The sequence below is a fragment of the Eptatretus burgeri genome, chromosome 5, assembly GCF_056783735.1.
Source record: "Eptatretus burgeri isolate ZD-2024b chromosome 5, Ebu_testis_v1, whole genome shotgun sequence".
NCBI classification, from domain to species: Eukaryota; Metazoa; Chordata; class Myxini; order Myxiniformes; family Myxinidae; genus Eptatretus; species Eptatretus burgeri.
In genome coordinates this window covers 77,955,107-77,975,807 of record NC_140965.1, presented here as the reverse complement: position 1 = coordinate 77,975,807, position 20,701 = coordinate 77,955,107, and the positions used below count along the sequence as shown (strand labels likewise).

Sequence of the window (20,701 nt, the reverse complement as noted above, 5' to 3'; positions counted from 1 at the left end):
GGGGTGCAGGAGCCCTGTTGACGGGCTTGGGAGCGTGGTTGCGAAAGGTGAGTATCGCTGAGTGGGTACCCCGGGCACCAGGCTAGTCGGCCGTGGTAGGCCAAGGGCCCATGGGGGGCCGGGATAGCGTAGTGGGCACGGGTGCGCCTGCTTGGTGCGGGGGCCCGGGGCGCCATTAGCCGCGTGGGCAGTGTTGTGGGCACGGGTGACCCTCGGAAAGGGGCCCGGGAGGCCGGCCTGCCACGTGTGCGTTTCAGGGGAGGTGCCATGGGGGGCACTCCCCGTTGTTAGGGAGCTGGTAGGCTTGGAGGCAGTGTAGTGCCCGGGGGTGCCATAGCGGGAGATTCGGCAGAGGGTCGTACCTGCCAAAGGGAGCCACGTGTCCTAGCCAGGAGACCGTGTGAGGGCACGGAGAGAAAATTGGGGGGGCGAGGCCCGAAATTGTGAGGACACCAACACAGGCGACGGGAATCTGGGTTGTTAGAACCAATAGTTTAAGCGAGAGGCGCTTGTTGAAAGCCCCGGGGTAGTTTAACAGTTAAATGGTTAGGGTAGATTAGGAGATGTACCCCTCCGCACCATCCATCCCCTCGCTCTCGTTGTGGGCCGCTGGACCCACTTTGGGTTAGATCGCCGAACTCTGGGGAGGCCATTCTGAGGCTTCGTTGGGCCTCGACACAGGACGCTAGCTCTCCCTTATTCCCCTCCGGGAAGGGAACGTAGGGGTTGGGAGTAGGCTAGGTGACAGGATAGGTTAGCCGAACAAGGACGATAAAGGGGGTTAGGGGACGATTTATAGTGGGGAAGTAAAAATAAAAACAACAAAAAATAAGTTGGGGCAAAATTGGGGTTTGACAAATTAAGGGAGTGGGTATGTACAGTGACAGGCAAAGGCGATAGGTTGGGAGGGAGACAGGTAGGTAGGTCCGAGCCCGCCTTCCAAGTGGCCAGCACCACCGCACTCCCTCCACCAACCTCCACTGAACGGCAAAGGCTGGCCAGCTTCATCTGCTGGCTGTGTTACTGCAAGGCCTGTGCCGGCCCACTTCATCGGCAGCTGTTGTGTTACTGCAAGGCCTGTGCCGGCAGGATCATCTGCAGCTGTGGTACTTCAAGGCCTGTGCCGGCCAGTTCATCTGCCGGCTGTGTTTGCCTGCAACGGCCTTCTTCGGCGGGCTGTGTTTGCCTGCTACCTTTGCCATGCCATGCCCACTGCCCACGTTCACCAGCCCCGTTCAATTTTTGCTTTGCCCCCCCTGTTCATTGCCATGTGCGCCAGGATCAAGGCAACAGTTTGCAAGCTGCGAGAACTGCCCTGTTGGCAGCTACAACACGGGCCTGCAGTGGCGGCCCGTGCACCGTGTTTGTGTTCATCCATCCATTCGTTGTGTTCATTGCGTGTGCCACTTGAGCTGGCACGGAGACTACGTTTGTGCAGCCCATGCACCGTTGTGGTTCACTGCGTTCAGTTCAAAAAGGGAAGGCCTTGGATTGCGTGTGAGCAGCCAGCCACGTTCCCTGTCACCTGCATTGTTTTGAGCCAGAGACTGCATGCGAGCAGCCTGGCTCCCTGCTAACTGCTTTTCTTTTGCAGAGCTCATTGATCCTGGGCCATGGTTTAGTGTAAAATTTGTAAGTTAAGGTTAAGATGTACTGTAAATATGAGTGCGCCCCCGGCATGTCTGTCATAGCGCGGGCAATTTTATTTAAGTCGTCCGTGTGAGTGAGTTTGTTTAGGTAGTTACGCAGCCCTCAGGTTATTTATTTTGGGGACACGAATACCATGAATGTCGCACTCAGGGATCCGTAGGTAAAATGTACTAGGGGAAAACTACACATGATGGCACACGAGAATTTGACGACTCGGGACGAGTCTGTAAAAAGGGGAGGGGGTAGTGTTGTGGTTACCAAATTCGCAAACCACCATTCAGGTCCCTTAGGTGAGATATCTCGGTTAGTATATGTATAGTTAGGCCCAAACCCGTTGTCTAGAGGGAATAAATGTCATTCATGCGTGCTGCGACTCTTCAGGATAGCCGTTTTTCTTTTACTATCTTTATTTTGGACCAACCGCCATGATTACCACCGCCAACCGCGTCTCAACAGTCATCACAACATCAACCACCCACCACAACGCCGCTTCACCACAACAGCCACGACCTTTCCCGTCACACCTCGCAACCGTCGCATCGCCACCGTTCTTGCGCCGCTTGTGGGTACCGGTATTGGACTCGTGCAGGGCGCGCGCCGAACAGCGTGTACAAAACCACGGATTTTCCAGCTCCAAAAACGGATCAAAAACGACTCACGCCCACTTTTGTTCCGTCCAATCGGTGAGCGAGGGGCGATTTGGCCCCGCCTCCGGGGCGTTGGAGGGCGGTCGCTATATGCAAATTCATGGATCAAAATGCATTCACGCCCACTTTTTCTCGGGCCAATGGGGAGCGAGGTGAAAGGTCGAAGGCAGGGGGTCAAAGGCGAAGCCACGGGGCTTATATAAGCGGCTGCGTTCGTCAGAAAAGGGTCGTCGTCGTCGTCGTCGTCGTGTGCGTTGGAGTTGAGTGCAGTTGGGAAGTTCGCAGGAGGAAGAGTTCGGAGTTGGAGTTGGAGTCGGAGCGAAGAGGACGGAGCTGTGGAGAGGCGGCGGCGGCGAAGGCAGACGAGGGGGTGCTCGCGTCGGTGCCGGGAGCTGCACACCAGGGAGGCCGACGGCGCGACCTGGTCGAGGTGGAGACGCTCGTCGCGGGACCCGAGACAGAGTAAAAATCCTCCTTTCCCCGAGCATCAGCAACCCCCTCCTGTTTCCCCCCGCGCTGAGATAGTGCGACCAAGGGGGCCCCCTTCCCACCCCCTACCAGACACTGTCCGCGAGGCCCGCGGAGTTGAGGCACCACCGCCGCTCCGCGTCTCATCATCAGACGGGTAGGCCCGACCCGGTCTCGGCCCCAGGCCCGCCTCATCCTTGAGGGTGTTCTTTTTCTTTGCTTTGAGTGTGTGTGTTGTCGGCGCCGTCTGTGAAGTAAAATTGTATAAGTGTTGCCGTGTGCTCGGTAGTCGGATAGCTCTGCATTGTGTCTTCTCTTTTACATTTGCTTTTTGTGTAAAATTGCATTGTGTTTCTTCTTCTTTTCCATGTGCTTTTGGTGGAATTGTATATGTGTGCTTCCCGTGTGCCGCGAAATAAATGTGCTTATTATTGAACTGCTTTCCCGCTTCGCTTCGTCATTTCTCTCATTGAATCCTCATCTTGCTTCACGTAAAGGGTTGGTAGTGGGCTGAATACGCCCGATAATTAATCGAACCGTCGAGGCCGACGATAACCCCGCTCGGTTATCCCGATAGTATGGAACGGGTCGCTTAAGTGGCCCGTGTCCGAAGTCGACCTGCGGCGAGGTGCGATCGCCCGGTCTACCCTCCGTGTGGGTACTTAGGTAGGTCGAATTTGGCGAGCAACCCTATCCCACGCGGGGGCCGATTGGCTCGATCGCGGTGAGACTGAAAGGTCCACCCGTGACTGGTTCCCGGCGTTAGTCCGAGAGGGTCACGACTGGATTGTCCGTCCGGTGGGCGACGTGCCGCGATTCGAGTTACGTGGCCGTCAGCACGCCGGCGGGCGCGAATCCGTAACAATATATATATATATATATATATATATATATATATATATATATATATATATATATATATATATATATATATATATATATATATTGTGACGTCCACGGGACTTGAACAGTCCCGCTAACGTAGAATGAGCCGAAACAATGGAGGCGGTTTATCCTCTACAACCCAAAGATGGCGGTTCTAATCGCTCTACCGCAAACGGGACGAGGAAGGTGGCACGAGTCGCTTTTCACTGAGTTGATAACGTTTATTTCTGTGACCAGAAATAACAAGACTCGGCAAGAAGAGGGATTCGGGGAGTTGGACGGGATGGTGGTGTGGGTTCGGGCGTGGGGAAAACACAGACAATTCCAATGAATATACAAATCTCAAACCCTCGAAGGCGCCAGGTACACACACACACACACACACACACACACACACACACACACACACACACACACACACACACACACACACACACACACACACACACACACACACACACACACACACACACACACACACACACACACACACATCACACACACACGTAGCTGGTCCAGGTGGTCAGGCTGGCCCGTGGTGTGGACGCAACAGTCCCTGGATTGGCGTCGGACGAGCTGGCGTTGCGCTTGTCAGGGGCAGGAGACACCGTGGTGCTGTCGACCTCCTGGTCCTGGCCCAAGTCCGCTCACAGCCACCAGGGAACCAGTTCTGGCGCCAAATTGTGAGCAGGAGAGGGAGGCAGGTCCGCCCACCGTTCGACCGCGTACTCCGAGCCAGCAGAACCCGAGAGCCAACCGAGGTGAGGCACGAGGCTCAGCAAGGCTACAAGACACGATGAAACCAGGATCGAAAACAGCCCAACAAAAAACACGCTCCCAGCACAACAACCTCCACCAGAACAGAACCTTTTTATCCTCCCATCCTCGTCACTTCCAATCGAGCCGTTTTATTGGCCCTGCGCCGTCGCCTTCCGCCAATCGTGATCACGGGGCGGAGCCATCCGCAGCACTGTCCTGTGACGTCACGGCAAGCCTCCAGGGACTACTAAAAGGGGTTTACGCAGACACACTTACCCTATCCCGTGTCCCGATGTAATTACGTGACAATTATCATTTCCCCCTTGAAGAAATGGACATTTACTAGACAACTTATCACCACTGAATTGCTACTTATTACATCGAGATCCTGGTACACTCGAACAGCATGGCATACCTTATTAAACATCCAAATTACCCTTTGAATGCATATCCCCCCTCAAACGTAACAATATATATATATATATATATATATATATATACATATATATACATATATATTGTTGCGGGCCAGGGTCCGGTGGCGAGACCGACCACAAGGGGAGGGAAGTTACGTCGTCTTCCATCAGTCTCCCAGAATTGTATGCCATCGCTCACGGATAATTCCGTGACTCGGCAGGTCGCTTAACCGACCGTGGACGCCAATACCTCAACCGCGTAGCGTAGGGTTTTCCTGCCAAGTGTAATCAGTTTACCTAATTAACCACGCGGTTTCAACTACTGGGGAACCATGCCCTCGGTACACCTTGCCCGAACCAGATCACTCTACCAACTACGATAGTGTACCAACTACCAACTCCGGATCGGATGCAGCCGAGCAGAACTGCCAAGGACGTACCGGCTAGAATGAACAGATTATCGGGGATAAAGACCCGGCTAAACTCAGATCCGAACCATGCTGGATCAATGAAGGAAAAGACAAAAACGAACTGGGAACGTTTCTGCAATAATTTATTTTCACTAAGGTGAGGAAAATAATGTGGCACATAAAAAGGTTTATTGGGTGTGTTATGCAGGGGAAACAAGATAGAGATGTAGTGCGACAATTTTACAGCAACTTACAAAAGAGGACACAGAGCAGACTTGTCATGAGAATAATACAGGCAAGAATTACAGTAATTCTAAAACTTAAAACAGTTTTTACTTAATGGACAGGCGCCACACACTCGGACAAAATAAACCCAGTTGAATGGCAAAGGACTTTTGCAGCCACGGAGGGAGGGAGCTGAGGTCGCAGTTCTTTTGGTACCCGAATGTTCCGAGGGAAGGGATGCTCCATGGTGCGGCACCCAACAGAGGTCGCACAGTTCAGCCCACAGCCGCACGTGTGGAGACCGTGTCTGCAAAGGAGCACGGGTGGAGAGCGCGGAGTCCAAGGCATGAACGGGGCTGCAGACAGGAGCAGGACCCGACCGAGGCCTGGTCGAGGTCTTTTCAGCTCTCTCACAACCAACCAACAAACGAACTTTCAAATACAACCAGCGAACCTCTTCCTCCCTCAACCAACAACGAACTCTCCAACTCTCTCACTCTACTCTGAGGATGGTGTCATAATTTATAGATCCCCAAGGTCAGGGAGGGGCCTTGGTGAAGCCGACGTCATCGTCTGTCCTGATTGGACAGGGCCTTCATGGGTTCCACCCTTCCTGGGCGGAGTTTCAGCCAGGCCGGGAAAGCCTGCCCACTCAACAAGTGTCTGGACCCGTCAAGAAGGAATTGGAACGTTTGGGGAAGCCGAGGAACTGGAACAGCAAACGCGAAGATTTTGCCTCGAGAAACGAGCCTCCGGAGACAGCAGATGGACAATGGTGCGCTGTGGCCAACGAACCGAGGGCTGCAAGCGCTATGGTACCGTGGATCGTAATGGAGGGGATATAATGATTTATTAATCGAACTAAAAAAACATTGCAACGCACCCCAGTGTCTTCCCACTTCATGCAAGGTAGGGATCTATCTACACATATACTGAATGGAATAACTAACTTCGGGACAACTGTATGTTTGTATGCATACTGTTACTAGAACCGTAACAATATAAATAATGGTGTGTGTGAGTGTGTCTGGGCTGTAACTTTTTTACCATCAAATTTTCAACAAAGTGTATTATGAGAATATGGAGAAGACAAATGAATAATGTTTTAAAATAATTTTCATTATTATTATTCAACCTTTTGGGGGGGGGCTGGGGGTCTCAACAACCATTTGTCCGATTGACACATTTCCAGGGTAGGAGTGACTCCCCCCCCCCCCCGATAATATTTTAATTTTAATTGTGACATCACAGGTCATGTGATATGACAGCTATCTTGGATTAAACATAAAAGGTTAGAACATTACATCTGAAACTGCTGATGAGAAAATTTTAAACTTGGCACATCTCGTTATACTCCCAATGGGAAATAAAGGATTGCAAGGATGACATCAGTGAAGTGGTAGACCAGCAATTAAATGTTTTATTCAAAATCCTTGTGTGCCATTGAGATTCAGTGTATATGTCCAGACCGTAACATTTTTACCTAATTGAGCTTTTGTCATCAAATCATCAACAAACCTCTATTATGAGATTGTGGAGAACACAAATTAATAAAATGTACAATTAATAAAAATGTCGTTTTGGTCAAGTTTAGTTCAACTACAAAGTGAACACGGACGGGCTTTGCATTTTAGGATGCTTTCTAGTTTTACTAGTACTTACTGGCAAACTTTTAAATACTTGCTCGCACTGTTAAGTCACCACCTGAAAAGCATTGTCACAATGAATCAAAAGTGTTTAATCAAAAACACCGTCCATCCTTCCTTTGCATTGCTTTTTGCTATCGATGATGAGACGTATTATATAAATGGAGACTTTTTCTTTCTTTTTTTTGCCAAAAGCTATGATTTGTGAAGAACCTCTGCTAAAACGGGTAATGTGTGTGGCATTATAGGAAATAAAACATCCAGCAGTTTACATAACATGTGGGAGAGCAATAAATACTCACAAATGACAATGAACAATGAAGAATCATAGAAATGCAAACAAAATTCCAGCTGTAAAAATACAGGTAAGCCACGGTACATGCAAACTTATATCAGGAGTGTATCGATAAAAGCAAAGCCAATTCAATTTTCGAGCAAAGGAAAAGTAAAGGAAAATCTAGTTTTTGATTGCACGCCGCAACAGCTGCTGGCTGGTCTCTCGGGTGCCACGTCTCCACTCTCCCCCTTCCCAATTCCCCTCCCTCTCTGGCCTCATTCAGTGTAAACGTGCTCAAACTCTCGTAAGCCTTGCCTTTCTCCCCTCCCAGTCCTCCTGCTATGCTCGCTACAGAAAAAAATAAAAAAATTGAAAAGAAGAAGCTCCGTACGACTCAACTTGAGTGTCAATGTCAGTGATTTTATTGCGATGTCACATGAGGTGCCGATTTCTACAACACTACACAGTATCACACTCAAGCCAGTTAGTATGGTATACAAGTAATTATTTACTCCAAACAACACAAAATAACATTTCCTCGAACTGCATCTAATTATTCCTCGTAACCCACAGTTGCATCTTCGTCTCTCATTACTACGCAGACATCACACGACACAGATAATTCAGCAATGGACCTGCATAGCAGAACTACCATTCTTCAATCGTCACATTTTTAAACCCGATACAAAATAAGGTAAACTACCATAAACAAACAACGCTTAGCCCGATCCAGAAAGTTTATACAGCTAAAGGGTGACTTGCATTAAGTGTGGAAGAATTTTCAGGATATCGTACCATGGCATGCACGACAATTAAAAACACACTTTGCAGATCTTTTCAAACAAAGCTGTCAATTAAAGCACAATGTACTGTAAAATCGATTATTTGTTTACAGCCAACCTGTTATTATTTATTTTAAATAGCCACAAGTATGAATTCCAATCAAACAGCTCACCACCTCATTTGAATGGTGGACATTGTAACAATAAGTAATGGACTTCAGATATTACATGGAAAATTTCTCTCGAGGGTCCGCAATTATTTATATTCCTGCCTTCTCGGGTCAGCTGGGGAAGGTTTGAAGAACACGGCTGACCAAGCTTGCCGTTCGATTAAAGGCGACTGGAATTCCTAATTTGTTCAGGGTGCCGCGATAATTGCTTTCTCTTCTCGCAAAGGACACTGTGGGATTTTTAACATCGAGCAACTAATGCTAACAGACGGACCACCCGTTTAAACGGCCATCCTTGAGATGGCGCGTACTTTGATGCATCGCTCTGCATGCGAAACACCAGGGTGACAGTTTGTAGCAAAGTTGAGATTTGAATCCAGGCTGGACAGATCAAAGGCAAGTGGGCATACCTCTCCTGACAGCAATATATTGGCATCTTGACTTCATACATTTCCTTGGTAAATTATATTTACACTATGCGTAAAAAACAAAGGTGACCTTACATATCAGCATGGAAGAGTCCATGGTGTAATGGTTTGAGTGTCCACTCTGAGTCTGGGAGGTCGGTGCTTCAAACCCCGTCCGAGTCGTATACCGAAGACTTCATAATGGTACGCGCTGCTTCCTTGGTTGACGTTCAGTATTAAAAAGGATAGAACAGGGACAAACAACCGACCATAGGGTGGTGATAATAGTGCAGGCGTTGATGGGCCGAATGGCCTCCTGTGTTGAAGTTTCCAGTAAGGGAACTCATGTTATTAAAGGGAAGTAAAAACTCCTGATGATGGATCAACTTTCTGGCCACGAGTTGGGACTTGTGAAGCATTTCACGAAAGAGAGTCATCAGTGGTGAGAAAAAATAAAATAAAATGAAATGGCAAGAGGGTGCAAAGAACAAATATGTAAAAGCACATACAGTACAAGCTTCAACTACACAAATACATGTGTTTTACATTGCAAAGAGATTTACAACCACAATATACACGGACGGTGGGAGGAACGGAGGACGGACACTTTTTAAAACGATCAAAAACGAAAACAGTAAACAAACTTACGAAGTTTCAAACTCGCCTGCAAAGCCCGTTCACGAGTTGAAGGATTTGGAAAGGAAGAAAGTACTGTACTCCACTGTACTGTGCTGTACTGTACTCAAGATATTGTCCAAAGCCTTACAAAAGAACCGTCCTGTTGTTTGAGGCAGAGGAACGATGAAACGGAGGCGAGTGGAGCACAACACGTGGAAAAGGGGAGGAGCTTGTGTCTGGGGGGAGGTCATGTGTCTGGGGGCGGGGCTTGTGTCTGGGGGGAGGGTCATGTGTCTGGGGGGAGGGGCTTGTGTCTGGGGGGAGGGGCAGCGTGATTTAATATTAATAATAATAATAATAAAACAAACATGGATGATACAATGAAAAGTTTTCTTTCGAGAAAAGGACCACAAAAAAAAAGTACGAACGAACGAACGAGACTAAATCAACTCTTGAACTGCATCGGAAATAAAACCGTGGCAGAGATGGACGAGGAATTTAACCAAAGAAGGGGAGGGGATGGTTAGGGGAGGGGATGGTTAGGGGAGGGGATGGTTGGGGGGCTGGATGGGATGGCTGTGGGGCTGGAGGGGATGGTTGGGGGGCTGGAGGGGATGGTTGGGGGCTGGAGGGGATGGTTGGGGGGGCTGGAGGGAAGGAGGACCTGGAGGGAAGGGGGGCAGGAAACAAGGATAAACGTTGAAAAGCAAAAAAGCAACAACAACAACAACAAAGCACGTGTGTCGGTGCGAAAGATCGTCCAGTTTGGGGGATCAGAAATAAAGTAAATAAAGTGCTGTGTACGAATACTCACCGTACGTTCCGTACATGTGTAAGGAAGGGGTGCAGCACGGAATCAGGATGCAAGGCTTCGTTGCATGACGGCCACCATGTAGGACCTCGTTGTGAAACATTCCCTGCCTTCCTCCTCGTCCCGGCGGACCGACCATGCGCTTTCCCTTGAGGATACCGATGGCTGCCCGATATTTCTGTCGGGATGTGGACAGAGCAAGGTGCGACACCCGTCCGTGGCCGATCCACCGTTAAGGATAGAAGGAAAGGAGTCTTAATGCTGCAGCTGAGGGTGAGAAATTGAGGTAAATTATGTGGAAGCGATCGGGATCAATGAAGAGGAGGGGAAAACTGATCGGTCACGGACCGTGTCCCCGATAAGAGATTCTGTTTGACGAGACGTGCCGATCCTACCCCATGATGAACCTGCAATCACCGTCTCTCACCTAATACTGTTGAGGTTCTGGTTTGGTCCCAACGATGGTTGTGTCGCGTAACGTCATTAGGCGGTGTATAGCCTCGCCGAATTTAACGAAGTGCTCCTTTTTACTCCGTCGTGGTTTCATTCGTGTTGCCCATTTTTCAGCCCGAGGAAATCTACGTCGACTTGATGGATAAAAATGTTGCTTGAAACTAAAATTGTGGGAGTATAACCAAGTAACGACTTTGGTTTCAAGACGTAGGTGCGTGTGTGTTTTTAACAATACTCGTGCGTGCCAGTACGTGCAAAAAAAAAAAAAAATTGTGACGTCATAGCACCGTGTCCTGTCATTGGTTTGGTAAATAAATGGCCATAACTTGGGAAACACTTGTCCGATTAATATCAAACCTTGAAAAGGCACATCCACAGGGCCCCAGCAATATAACTGGCAAGTTTCAATTAGATCGGACCAGTGGTTGTCAAGAAACAGCGGTCAAACACACACACACACACACACACACACACACACACACACACACACACACACACACACACACACACACACACACACAGACACACACAGCTGGAATTATAGATACCAGTAAATGCCCATAAAAAATAAATAAATAAAATAATAAATAAATATTAAAACCACGAGAAAGAAACAACAACCACACAGGCCGTTTTTTTGCTCTCGCGTGCCGGTACGTGTGTGGCCCGGAAGTTCGCATATTATTCGCAATTTAGTTTTAATACCCAATTATTCAATTAGCGCCAACGTATTTTACCTTTTCGCAATATCGTGGCAAGGAAAAACAAAAAAAGAGAAGAGAGAAAAAAAATTACTTCCTGGTTCGGAGCATACCAGCTCACTCTGATGTTACCGAAATTTATGCACCGTCTAATATGAAAACGATCATAACTTGGGGCATTGTGTTTATCTATAAATGCGCATCAGAAAGAGAAATTATTAGAATACACGAAGTCATCATGATCCGGAAGCCCGTATGTTGTAACCCGTAATGGGGACCGCAGCTGAGGTTCCCTTCCCCCATCGGCCACGCCCACGCAACAACGTGTCTTGTCATTGGTTGGTAAATAAATGGCCATAACTTGGGAGGCACTTGTCCAATTAATATCAAACCTTGAAAAGGCACATCCTCAGGTCCCCAGCAATATACCTGGCAAGTTTCAATTGGATCAGACCAGTGGTCGTCGAGAAACAGCGGTCTCACACACACACACACACACACACACACACACACACACACACACACACACACACACACACACACACACGCACACACACGTTGTTGGAATTATATATATATATATATATATATATATATATATATATATATATATATATATATATATATATTGTTGCGAATTCGCGCCCGCTGGCGTGCGGACGGCCACGTGACTCGAATCGCGGCACGTCGCCCACCGGACGGACAATTCTGTCGTGACCCTCTCGGAACAACGCCGGGAGCTAGTCACGGGTGGGGGTTTAACCACACCACGACCGTGCCAATTGCCCACCTGCGCAGGTTAGGGTTGCTCGCCAAATTAAATCTACCTCAGTACCTGCGCGGATGGTCGACCGGGCGATCGTACCACGCCACAGGCCGACTCCGGACACGAACATCTTAAGCGGTCCGTTCCGTGCTACAGTGATAACCGAGCAGTGTTATCGTTGGCCTCGACGGTTCTGATTAATTACCGGGCGTTTTAAAACCACGACGAACCCCTTACGTGATGCAAGATCAAGGGTCAAACAAAGGAAAGGACGCAGCGAAACGGGGAACAAGTTCACACAAGGACGTATATTTCACACACAGACCAGCACGGAAGGCACGTATATTACAGTCACAATAAAAATGCACATATAACAGCCAAAACAAAAGTAACAATGCAGAGCTACAACCGAATACGCGTACGCACAGCAACACTTAAACAGTTCTACTTTACGTAACACGGCGCCACAAGATCCATACAAAAACCCCGAAAAGAAAATGGTGACTTCCCTTTGGGCCATCGAGTCCCTCTCCCACGTCCGTCGGCGTGGCCGCGCCTGGCCGCGACTTCGATCCCTGGCGTGGTAGGCGATTCCTCTCCGGCATGCCTCGCGCCAGCACGTGTTGGCCGCTCAATGCCACGGACAGGGTTTTTGGCGCTATCTCAGCGCGGATAGAAAGGGGGGGGGGGGGAAATGTGGTTGGTCGAGGTCGTGGTGTGGGGAATGGCAGACGCTCCGTCGCGCCAACGGGGTCTCGGGACCGCACCACAGAAGACCAGGCCAGCGGCCACCACGAAGAGGAGACGAAGAGGAAGAGCGAGTTGGAAGAGAGAGAAGAAGACGAAGAGGAAGAGAGAGAGAAGAAGACGAAGAGGGCCAGAGCAAGAGAGAAAAGAAGACGAAGTTAGCAAGAGCATAAAAGCGCTCTGCCCGTGTCCGACTTTAATAGCCCGGGGCTCCACCCTTCACTCCGCCCCCGTTTTCGGCTCCATCCTCCTTCGAGAGGGTTCTCGAAGAGGGGCGTTCCCTCTCCCCGACCACCTCACGTTAGTCCATCCACCAATCGGCGGCAAGCCGCCCTTCCCCCCTTCCCTCACACCAAGCGCGGGGAAGAATGGCGGGAAAAACCCACCAGCATCGTTGGCGGTTTTTACCAATTTGAAATAAAAGATAGATAAAGAAAAACGACTAACTGAAGGCATCGCAGCCTGGATGAATCACATAAATTCCCTCTATACAATGGGTTTGGGCTAACTACACAAGTACTTACAGAGATATCTCACCTGAGGGTCCTTTATGGTGTAATGCGAATTTCCACAGCCGTAACAATATATATATATATATATATATATATATATATATATATATATATATATATATATATATATATATATATATATATATATATATATATATATATATATATATATATATATATATATATATATATATATATATATATATATATATATATATATATATATATATATATATATATATATATATATATATATATATATATATATATATATACATACGTGTATATATATATATATATATATATATATATATATATATATATATATATATATATATATATATATATATATATATATATATATATATATGTATGTATATATTGTTGCGGATTCGCGCCCGCCGGCGTGCGGACGGCCACGTAACTCGAATCGCGGCACGTGGCCCACCGGACGGACAATCCAGTCGTGACCCTCTCGGACTAACGCCGGGAACCAGTCACGGGTGGACCTTTCGGTCTCACCACGATCGTGCCAATCGGCCCCCGCGTGGGATAGGGTTGCTCGCCAAATTCGACCTACCTAAGTACCCACACGGAGGGTAGACCGGGCGATCGCACCTCGCCGCAGGTCGACTTCGGACACGGGCCACTTTAAGCGACCCGTTCCGTACTATCGGGATAACCGAGCGGTGTTATTCGTCGGCCTCGACGGTTCGATTAATTATCGGGCGTTTTAGCCCACGACCAACCCTTTACGTGAAGCAAGATGGAGATTCAATGAAAGAAATGACGAAGCGAAGCGAGAAAACAGTTCAACAATAAGCACATTTATTTCGCGATGAACGGAAAGCACACATATACAATTACACCAAAACCAAATGTAATAGAAGAAGACAATGCAATATTACACAAAAAGCAAATGCAACAACGCAGAACTATTACCAACTACGCGAGCACTCGGCAACACTTATACAATTTTACTTCACAGACGGCGCCGACAACACATATTCCCAAAGCAAAAGAAAAGAGAACCACCCTCAAGGATGAGGCGGGCCTGGGGCCGAGACCGTGTCGGGCCTACCGTCTGATGATGAGACGCAGAGCGGCGGTGGCGCCTCAACTCCGCGGGCCTCGCGGACAGTGTCTGGTAGGGGGTGGGAAGGGGGCCCCCTTTGTCGCACTATCTCAGCGTGGGGGGAAACAGGAGGGGGTTGCTGATGCTCGGGGGAAGGAGGATATCACCGTCTCGGGTCCCGCGGCGAGCGTCTCCTCCTCCACCTCGGTCGCGTTGCTGGCCTCTCCCTGTGCAGCTCCCGGCACCGACGCGAGCACCCCCTCGTCCGCCTTCGCCGCCGCCACCTCTCCACAGCTCCGTCCTCTTCACTCTGACTAGTACCACTTCTTTCCAGCTCCACCGACGACTCTCTTGAACTCCGCACACTCAACTACCTTTACTGACGAACGCAGCCGTTTATATAGGCCCCGTGGCTTCGCTCTTTCACCCTTGACCCTCTGCCTCCGACCCTTCACCTCTCTAACTGGCTCCCCATTGGCCCGAGGAAAAGTGGGCGTGAATGCTTTTTGATCCATGTATTTGCATATAGCGACCGCCCTCCAACGCCCTGGAGGCGGGGCCAAATCGCCCCTCGCTCACCGATTGGACGGAACAAAAGTGGGCGTGAGTCATTTTTGATCCGTTTTTCTTCGGAAAGTCTGTGATGTCTCTGAATACGCTGCTCGGTGCGCACCCTGCACGAGTCCAGTATCGATGCCCACGAGTGGCGCGAGATGGTGTGGATGCGATGGTGGCGAGTTGTGACGGTAAAGGTCGTGGCAGTTGTGGTGAAGCGGCGTTGTGGTTGGTGGTTGTTGTTGTGAAGCGGCGCTGTGGTTGGTGGTTGTTGTTGTGAAGCAGCGTTGTGGTTGGTTGTTGTTGTGAAGCGGCGTTGTGGTTGGTGGTTGTTGTGAAGCGGCATTGTGGTTGGTGGTTGTTGTGAAGCGGCGTTGTGGTTGGTGGTTGTTGTGTGATGGCTGTTGAGACGTGGTTGGTGGTGGTAATAATGGCGGCTGGTCCAAAATAAAGATAGTAAAAGAAAAACGGCTATCCTGATGAGTCGCAGCCCGCGTGAATGACATTTATTCCCTTTAGACAACGGGTTTGGGCCTAACTACACATATACTTACAGAGATACCTCACCTAAGGGACCTGAATGGTGGTTTGTGAATTTCGTCAACCACAACACTACCCCCTCCCCTTTTTACAGACTCGTCCCGAGTCGTCAAATTTTCGTGTGCCATCATGTGTAGTTTTCCCCTAGTACATTTTACCTACGGATCCCTGAGTGCGACATTCATGGTATTCGTGTCCCCAAAATAAATAACCTGAGGGCTGAGTAACTACCTAAACAAACTCACTCACACGGACGACTTAAATAAAATTGCCGGCGCTAAGACAAACATGCCGGGGGCGCACTCATATGTACAGTACATCTTAACCTTAACTTACAAATTTTACACTAAACCATGGCCCAGGATCAATGAACTCTGCAAAAAGAAAGCAGTTAGCAGGGAGCCAGGCTGCCCGCATGCAGTCTCTGGCTCAAACAATGCAGGTGACAGGGAACGTGGCCGGCTGCTCACACGCAGTCCAAGGCCTTCCCTTTTGAACTGAACGCAGTGAACCACAACGGTGCATGGGCCGCACAAATGCAGTCTCCGTGCCAGCTCAAGTGGCACACGCAATGAACACAACGAATGGATGCATGAATGGTTTGAACTGAACGCAGTGAACCACAACGGTGCATGGGCTGCACAAACGCAGTCTCCGTGCCAGCTCAAGTGGCACACGCAATGAACACAACAAATGGATGGATGAACATAAACACGGTGCACGGGCCGCCACTGCAGGCCCGTGTTGTAGCTGCCAACAGGGCAGTTCTCGCAGCTTGCAAACTGTTGCCTTGCGGATCCTGGCGCACATGGAAATGAACAGGGGGGGGGCAAAGCAAAAATTGAACGGGGCTGGTGAACGTGGGCAGTGGGCATGGCATGGCAAAGGCAGCAGGCAAACACAGCCCGCAGAAGAAGGCCGTTGCAGGCAAACACAGCCGGCAGATGAACTGGCCGGCACAGGCCTTGAAGTACCACAGCTGCAGACGATCCGGCCGGCACAGGCCTTGCAGCAAAACAACAGCTGCCGATGAAGTGGGCCGGCCTCTGCCTTGCAGCAACACAGCCAGCAGATGAAGCTGGCCAGCCTTTGCCGTTCAGTGGAGGTTGGTGGAGGGAGTGGGGTGGTGCTGGCCACTCAGAAGGCGGGCTCGGACCTACCTACCTGTCTCCCTCCCACCTATCGCCTTTGCCTGTCACTGTACATACCCACTCCCTTAATTTGTCAAACCCCAATTTAGCCCCAACTTATTTATTTTTATTTTTACTTCCCCACTATAAATCGTCCCCTAACCCCCTTTATCGTCTTTGTTCGGCTAACCTATCCTGTCACCGAGCCTACTCCCAACCCCTACGTTCCCTTCCCGGAGGGGAATAAGGGAGAGCTGGCGTCCTGTGTCGAGGCCCAACTCAAGCCTCAGAATGGCCTCCCCAGAGTTCAGCGATCTAACCCAAAGTGGGTCCAGCGGCCCACAACGACAGCGAGGGGAAGGATGGTGCGGAGGGGTACATCTCCTAATGTACCCTAACCATTTAACTGATAAACTACCCCGGGGCTTTCAACAAGCGCCTCGCGCTTAAACTATTGGTTCTAACAACCCAGATTCCCGTCGCCTGTGTTGGTGTCCTTTTAATTCCGGGCCTCGCCCCCCCCCCCAATTTTCTCTCCGTGCCCTCACACGGTCTCATGGCTGGGACACGTGGCTCCCTTTGGCAGGCACGACCCTCTGCCGAATCTCCCGCTATGGCACCCCTGGGCACTACACTGCCTCCGAGCCTACCAGCTCCCTAAACACCGGGGAGTGCCCCCCATGGCACCTCCCCTGAAACGCACACGTGGCAGGCTGGCTTCCCAGGCCCCTTTCCGAGGGTCACCCGTGCCCACAACACTGCCCACGCGGCTAATGGCGCCCCGGGCCCCCGCACCAAGCAGGCGCACCCGTGCCCACTACGCAATCCCGGCCCCCCATGGGCCCTTGGCCTACCACGGCCGACTAGCCTGGTGCCCGGGGTACCCAATCAGCGATACTCACTTTTCGCAGCCACGCTCCCAGCCCGTCAACAGGGCTCCTGCACCCCTCCAAACGGGTTTCGAGCCTACATTCACACCAACAGCAAAACGACCTCCATTTTTCAATTTAACTAACCCCCTAACTCACTCTACACTGACCCCGGGGGTCCCTTGGGCGGGAGTCACTCCTCCCCCCCAATCACTCATCGCACCATGCATTCCCCATTCACTCCACACACACAGACCCGCTGGCCTCACTCACTCATCATGTACTCACCTCACAACTCTTCAACACACACACCGCTGAACTCTGCCATCCTTCTAACTACATCCCCTAACTAACTCGTGCTCCCACGTCGTCCCTTAAACTATAGCACGTTCCTTTTAACACTACGTAGCTAAACTACGTCCCCTCTACACACTCACAAGTCTGTCACTGTCTCCAAATAAATCATTTTATTTCCCAACCTAAATCTCACTAAATCCCTCTACCTAATCCATTCCACGGACTCCATGAGGACTTACCCCTGCCCCATGAAGTCGGTCTAACGAAGCTAACCCTTCCCCCTAACTAGTTTCCATCCTGTGCCCAGGTCAAGGGGGTCTTCCACCCCTTGCCCAGGAATCCTGTGCACCCGAAAGTGAGGCTTGCTTTTTTTTTTCTTTTTCTTTTTTTTACATGCGCAGCACCAGTGCGGCAACTCACAGCTCGCGCACCCCGCACCTGCCCGTGACGTCATGCAGCTGCACGTGTACCTCGTCCCTCCTTGGACGGTACCATCTGGCAGGGATACCCCTCCTGCCGGATTCCAACCCCACGTGCAGCCATGACGTCACCGTGCGCATAAAAAAACACAAGCCCCACGTCTCGAGGGGTTCCCCACGCGAACACATGTGCTTTGCCCGTTGGAGCTTAACACACATGCCCGCGTGAAGAACCCATCCGGTCCAAATCCGTTTACCTGCCTAAACTTTGTCCGTCCGCGGGATCGGCAAATCCACCGCGTGCGTTTCCGGACCGGGACTTCACTCTCGCAAGCGAGCACGTGGGGGCCTCGTGCGTTGCACAGCACGGACCTCGTGCTCACTGCTGGGTGAACCCAGCACGGTCCCCGAAACAACTACAGCCGCTACTCGGCTTCCTTTCCTCTGTCGCCGTCGTCGCCATTCGACACACGCACACCTGCGTGTTACGACGCTAACACACCTCACCATTAAACTCACACCGGGAGACGCGGCTGCATGTTCACACATGCCCACCGACATCTCCCTTACATACCGCTCTCTCACACACACGGTCTCCCTCGCACTCGGCCGTTCACTCACGCATGCTACCTCCCTCGCACACGTGGCTCCACGCATTCGCGGCCTTCCACTCACTCGTGCGGGGGCACTCACCCGCGGTGCCTCATCCACACTGGCCGTTTCATCCACACACACGGCCTCTTCCACACACGGTGCCTCATCCACACGCGGCGTGCTGGGAAGCACGTACTCCGGCACCATCGCCACCACACCACTCACACACGGGGTCGCTTCCACACACGGGGACGCACTCACGCCTTGCACCACACACACAGGGACAACCACACTGGGGATTCGTGTCCCCACAAGGGTCTCCGGGGCCTCTATACCCCCCAAGCTCTCCGTGCACCCGTCCACAGCACTCGTCCCCTCAACCTCGCAAAACACGACCGAACCCACCTGGTCGTGACTCGCCTCAAGGGGGCATACTCCCTCCCCTCGTTCCTGGAGGAGGCCATCCAGCTGCTCGCACTGGGTCTCCACCCAGTCCACCAGCTCACCCCCATTGTCCTCCACTACCTCCGTGTGTGTGTGTGTGTGCGTCACTTACCCCGTCTTCATCGTGTAGTCTTCCCTCTATCGTTCCCTTCCCGGCTACCATCACGACCCTCGCCCAACACGCCCCCCGAATTATTTTTTCACCCGCCTCCACCGCGGGCCCGACAGCCGTTGCACCCCCTTCCAGCTCGTTCGCTCCCACTCGTGGAGTCGCCATTTTTATCTCCCTGGTCACGGCCTTCATGCCCGCCTGCAGGCATCGGCCCATGTTCTGCGTCTCACCCCGCAGCTTTTTCGTTTCTTCCTTCATTTGCTTGTTCATGCCTTTTATTTCGTTTATAAATTCAGTTGTGTTTGCATCCATCTTTTCGATTATTTGTTGTGTATTCGCATCCATCTTTTGTGCCAGCATGGTTAATAGCTGGGCCACGTCGGGTGCGCTTGGGTGAGCCGTTTCGGCAGGGGTTGGGGAAGGGTTTTGGTGGAGAGGGGGAGGGGAGGTGTCATACACCGCGGCCGCTGCCGCACCCATTTCGGGCTCTGGGTTCAGTTGGGCGAGTTCGTTTTCCTGTACAATTAACATTTCCTGCACGGGGATTTCATCCTGAGCCATGGATCCTACACATTCTACATCCATTTCTAATACCCTCGGCTCCCACTCGCCTTGAGACGCCATCTTGCTTCTCTTAAAGGGTTAATTTAGCTCGCTCGTAATTTGGAGGGAATCGGGGGTCGCTCCTCTCACCCCTGGACCGATTCCCGTGAATTTAGCCGGAGACAGGAGAGCCCGTTTTCCCGTTCTCCGATACCAGTGCCGCGAGGAGGGCGATGGGTTTATATCGCACGACCTGACACCAGTGTTGCGGATTCGCGCCCGCCGGCGTGCGGACGGCCACGTAACTCGAATCGCGGCACGTGGCCCACCGGACGGACAATCCAGTCGTGACCCTCTCGGACTAACGCCGGGAACCAGTCACGGGTGGACTTTTCGGTCTCACCACGATCGTGCCAATCGGCCCCCGCGTGGGATAGGGTTGCTCGCCAAATTCGACCTACCTAAGTACCCACACGGAGGGTAGACCGGGCGATCGCACCTCGCCGCAGGTCGACTTCGGACACGGGCCACTTTAAGCGACCCGTTCCGTACTATCGGGATAACCGAGCGGTGTTATTCGTCGACCTCGACGGTTCGATTAATTATCGGGCGTTTTAGCCCACGACCAACCCTTTACGTGAAGCAAGATGGAGATTCAATGAAAGAAATGACGAAGCGAAGCGGGAAAACAGTTCAACAATAAGCACATTTATTTCGCGATGAACGGAAAGCACACATATACAATAACACCAAAAGCAAATGTAATAGAAGAA

The 20,701-nt window shown here is 50.7% G+C and overlaps 2 protein-coding genes across 14 annotated transcripts in view; one reads left to right on the top strand and one right to left on the bottom strand.

Annotated features, from left to right (window-relative positions):
- P4HA1 (prolyl 4-hydroxylase subunit alpha 1) overlaps positions 1–10,424 on the bottom strand; it is an 87,003-nt gene extending 76,579 nt beyond the window's left edge. The window contains exons 1-2 of one of the 11 annotated variants that reach the window (XM_085882536.1): positions 10,175–10,395; positions 7,123–7,164 (exon numbers count right to left, since the gene is read on the bottom strand). The gene's annotated coding sequence lies outside the window, so the exon portion shown is untranslated. Of the gene's footprint in view, positions 1–7,122; positions 7,165–8,838; positions 8,961–9,390; positions 9,615–10,174 lie in introns of those variants that run through there. The other 10 variants (XM_085882541.1, XM_085882530.1, XM_085882535.1 and 7 more) reach the window with 10 other exon arrangements.
- NUDT13 (nudix hydrolase 13) overlaps positions 10,098–20,701 on the top strand; it is a 41,337-nt gene continuing 30,733 nt past the window's right edge. The window contains exon 1 of one of the 3 annotated variants that reach the window (XM_085882542.1): positions 10,098–10,373. In XM_085882542.1, the coding sequence (XP_085738668.1) occupies positions 10,309–10,373 (65 nt within the window). In that variant the 5' untranslated portion in view covers positions 10,098–10,308. Of the gene's footprint in view, positions 10,458–20,701 lie in introns of all 3 variants that reach the window. The other 2 variants (XM_085882543.1, XM_085882544.1) reach the window with 2 other exon arrangements.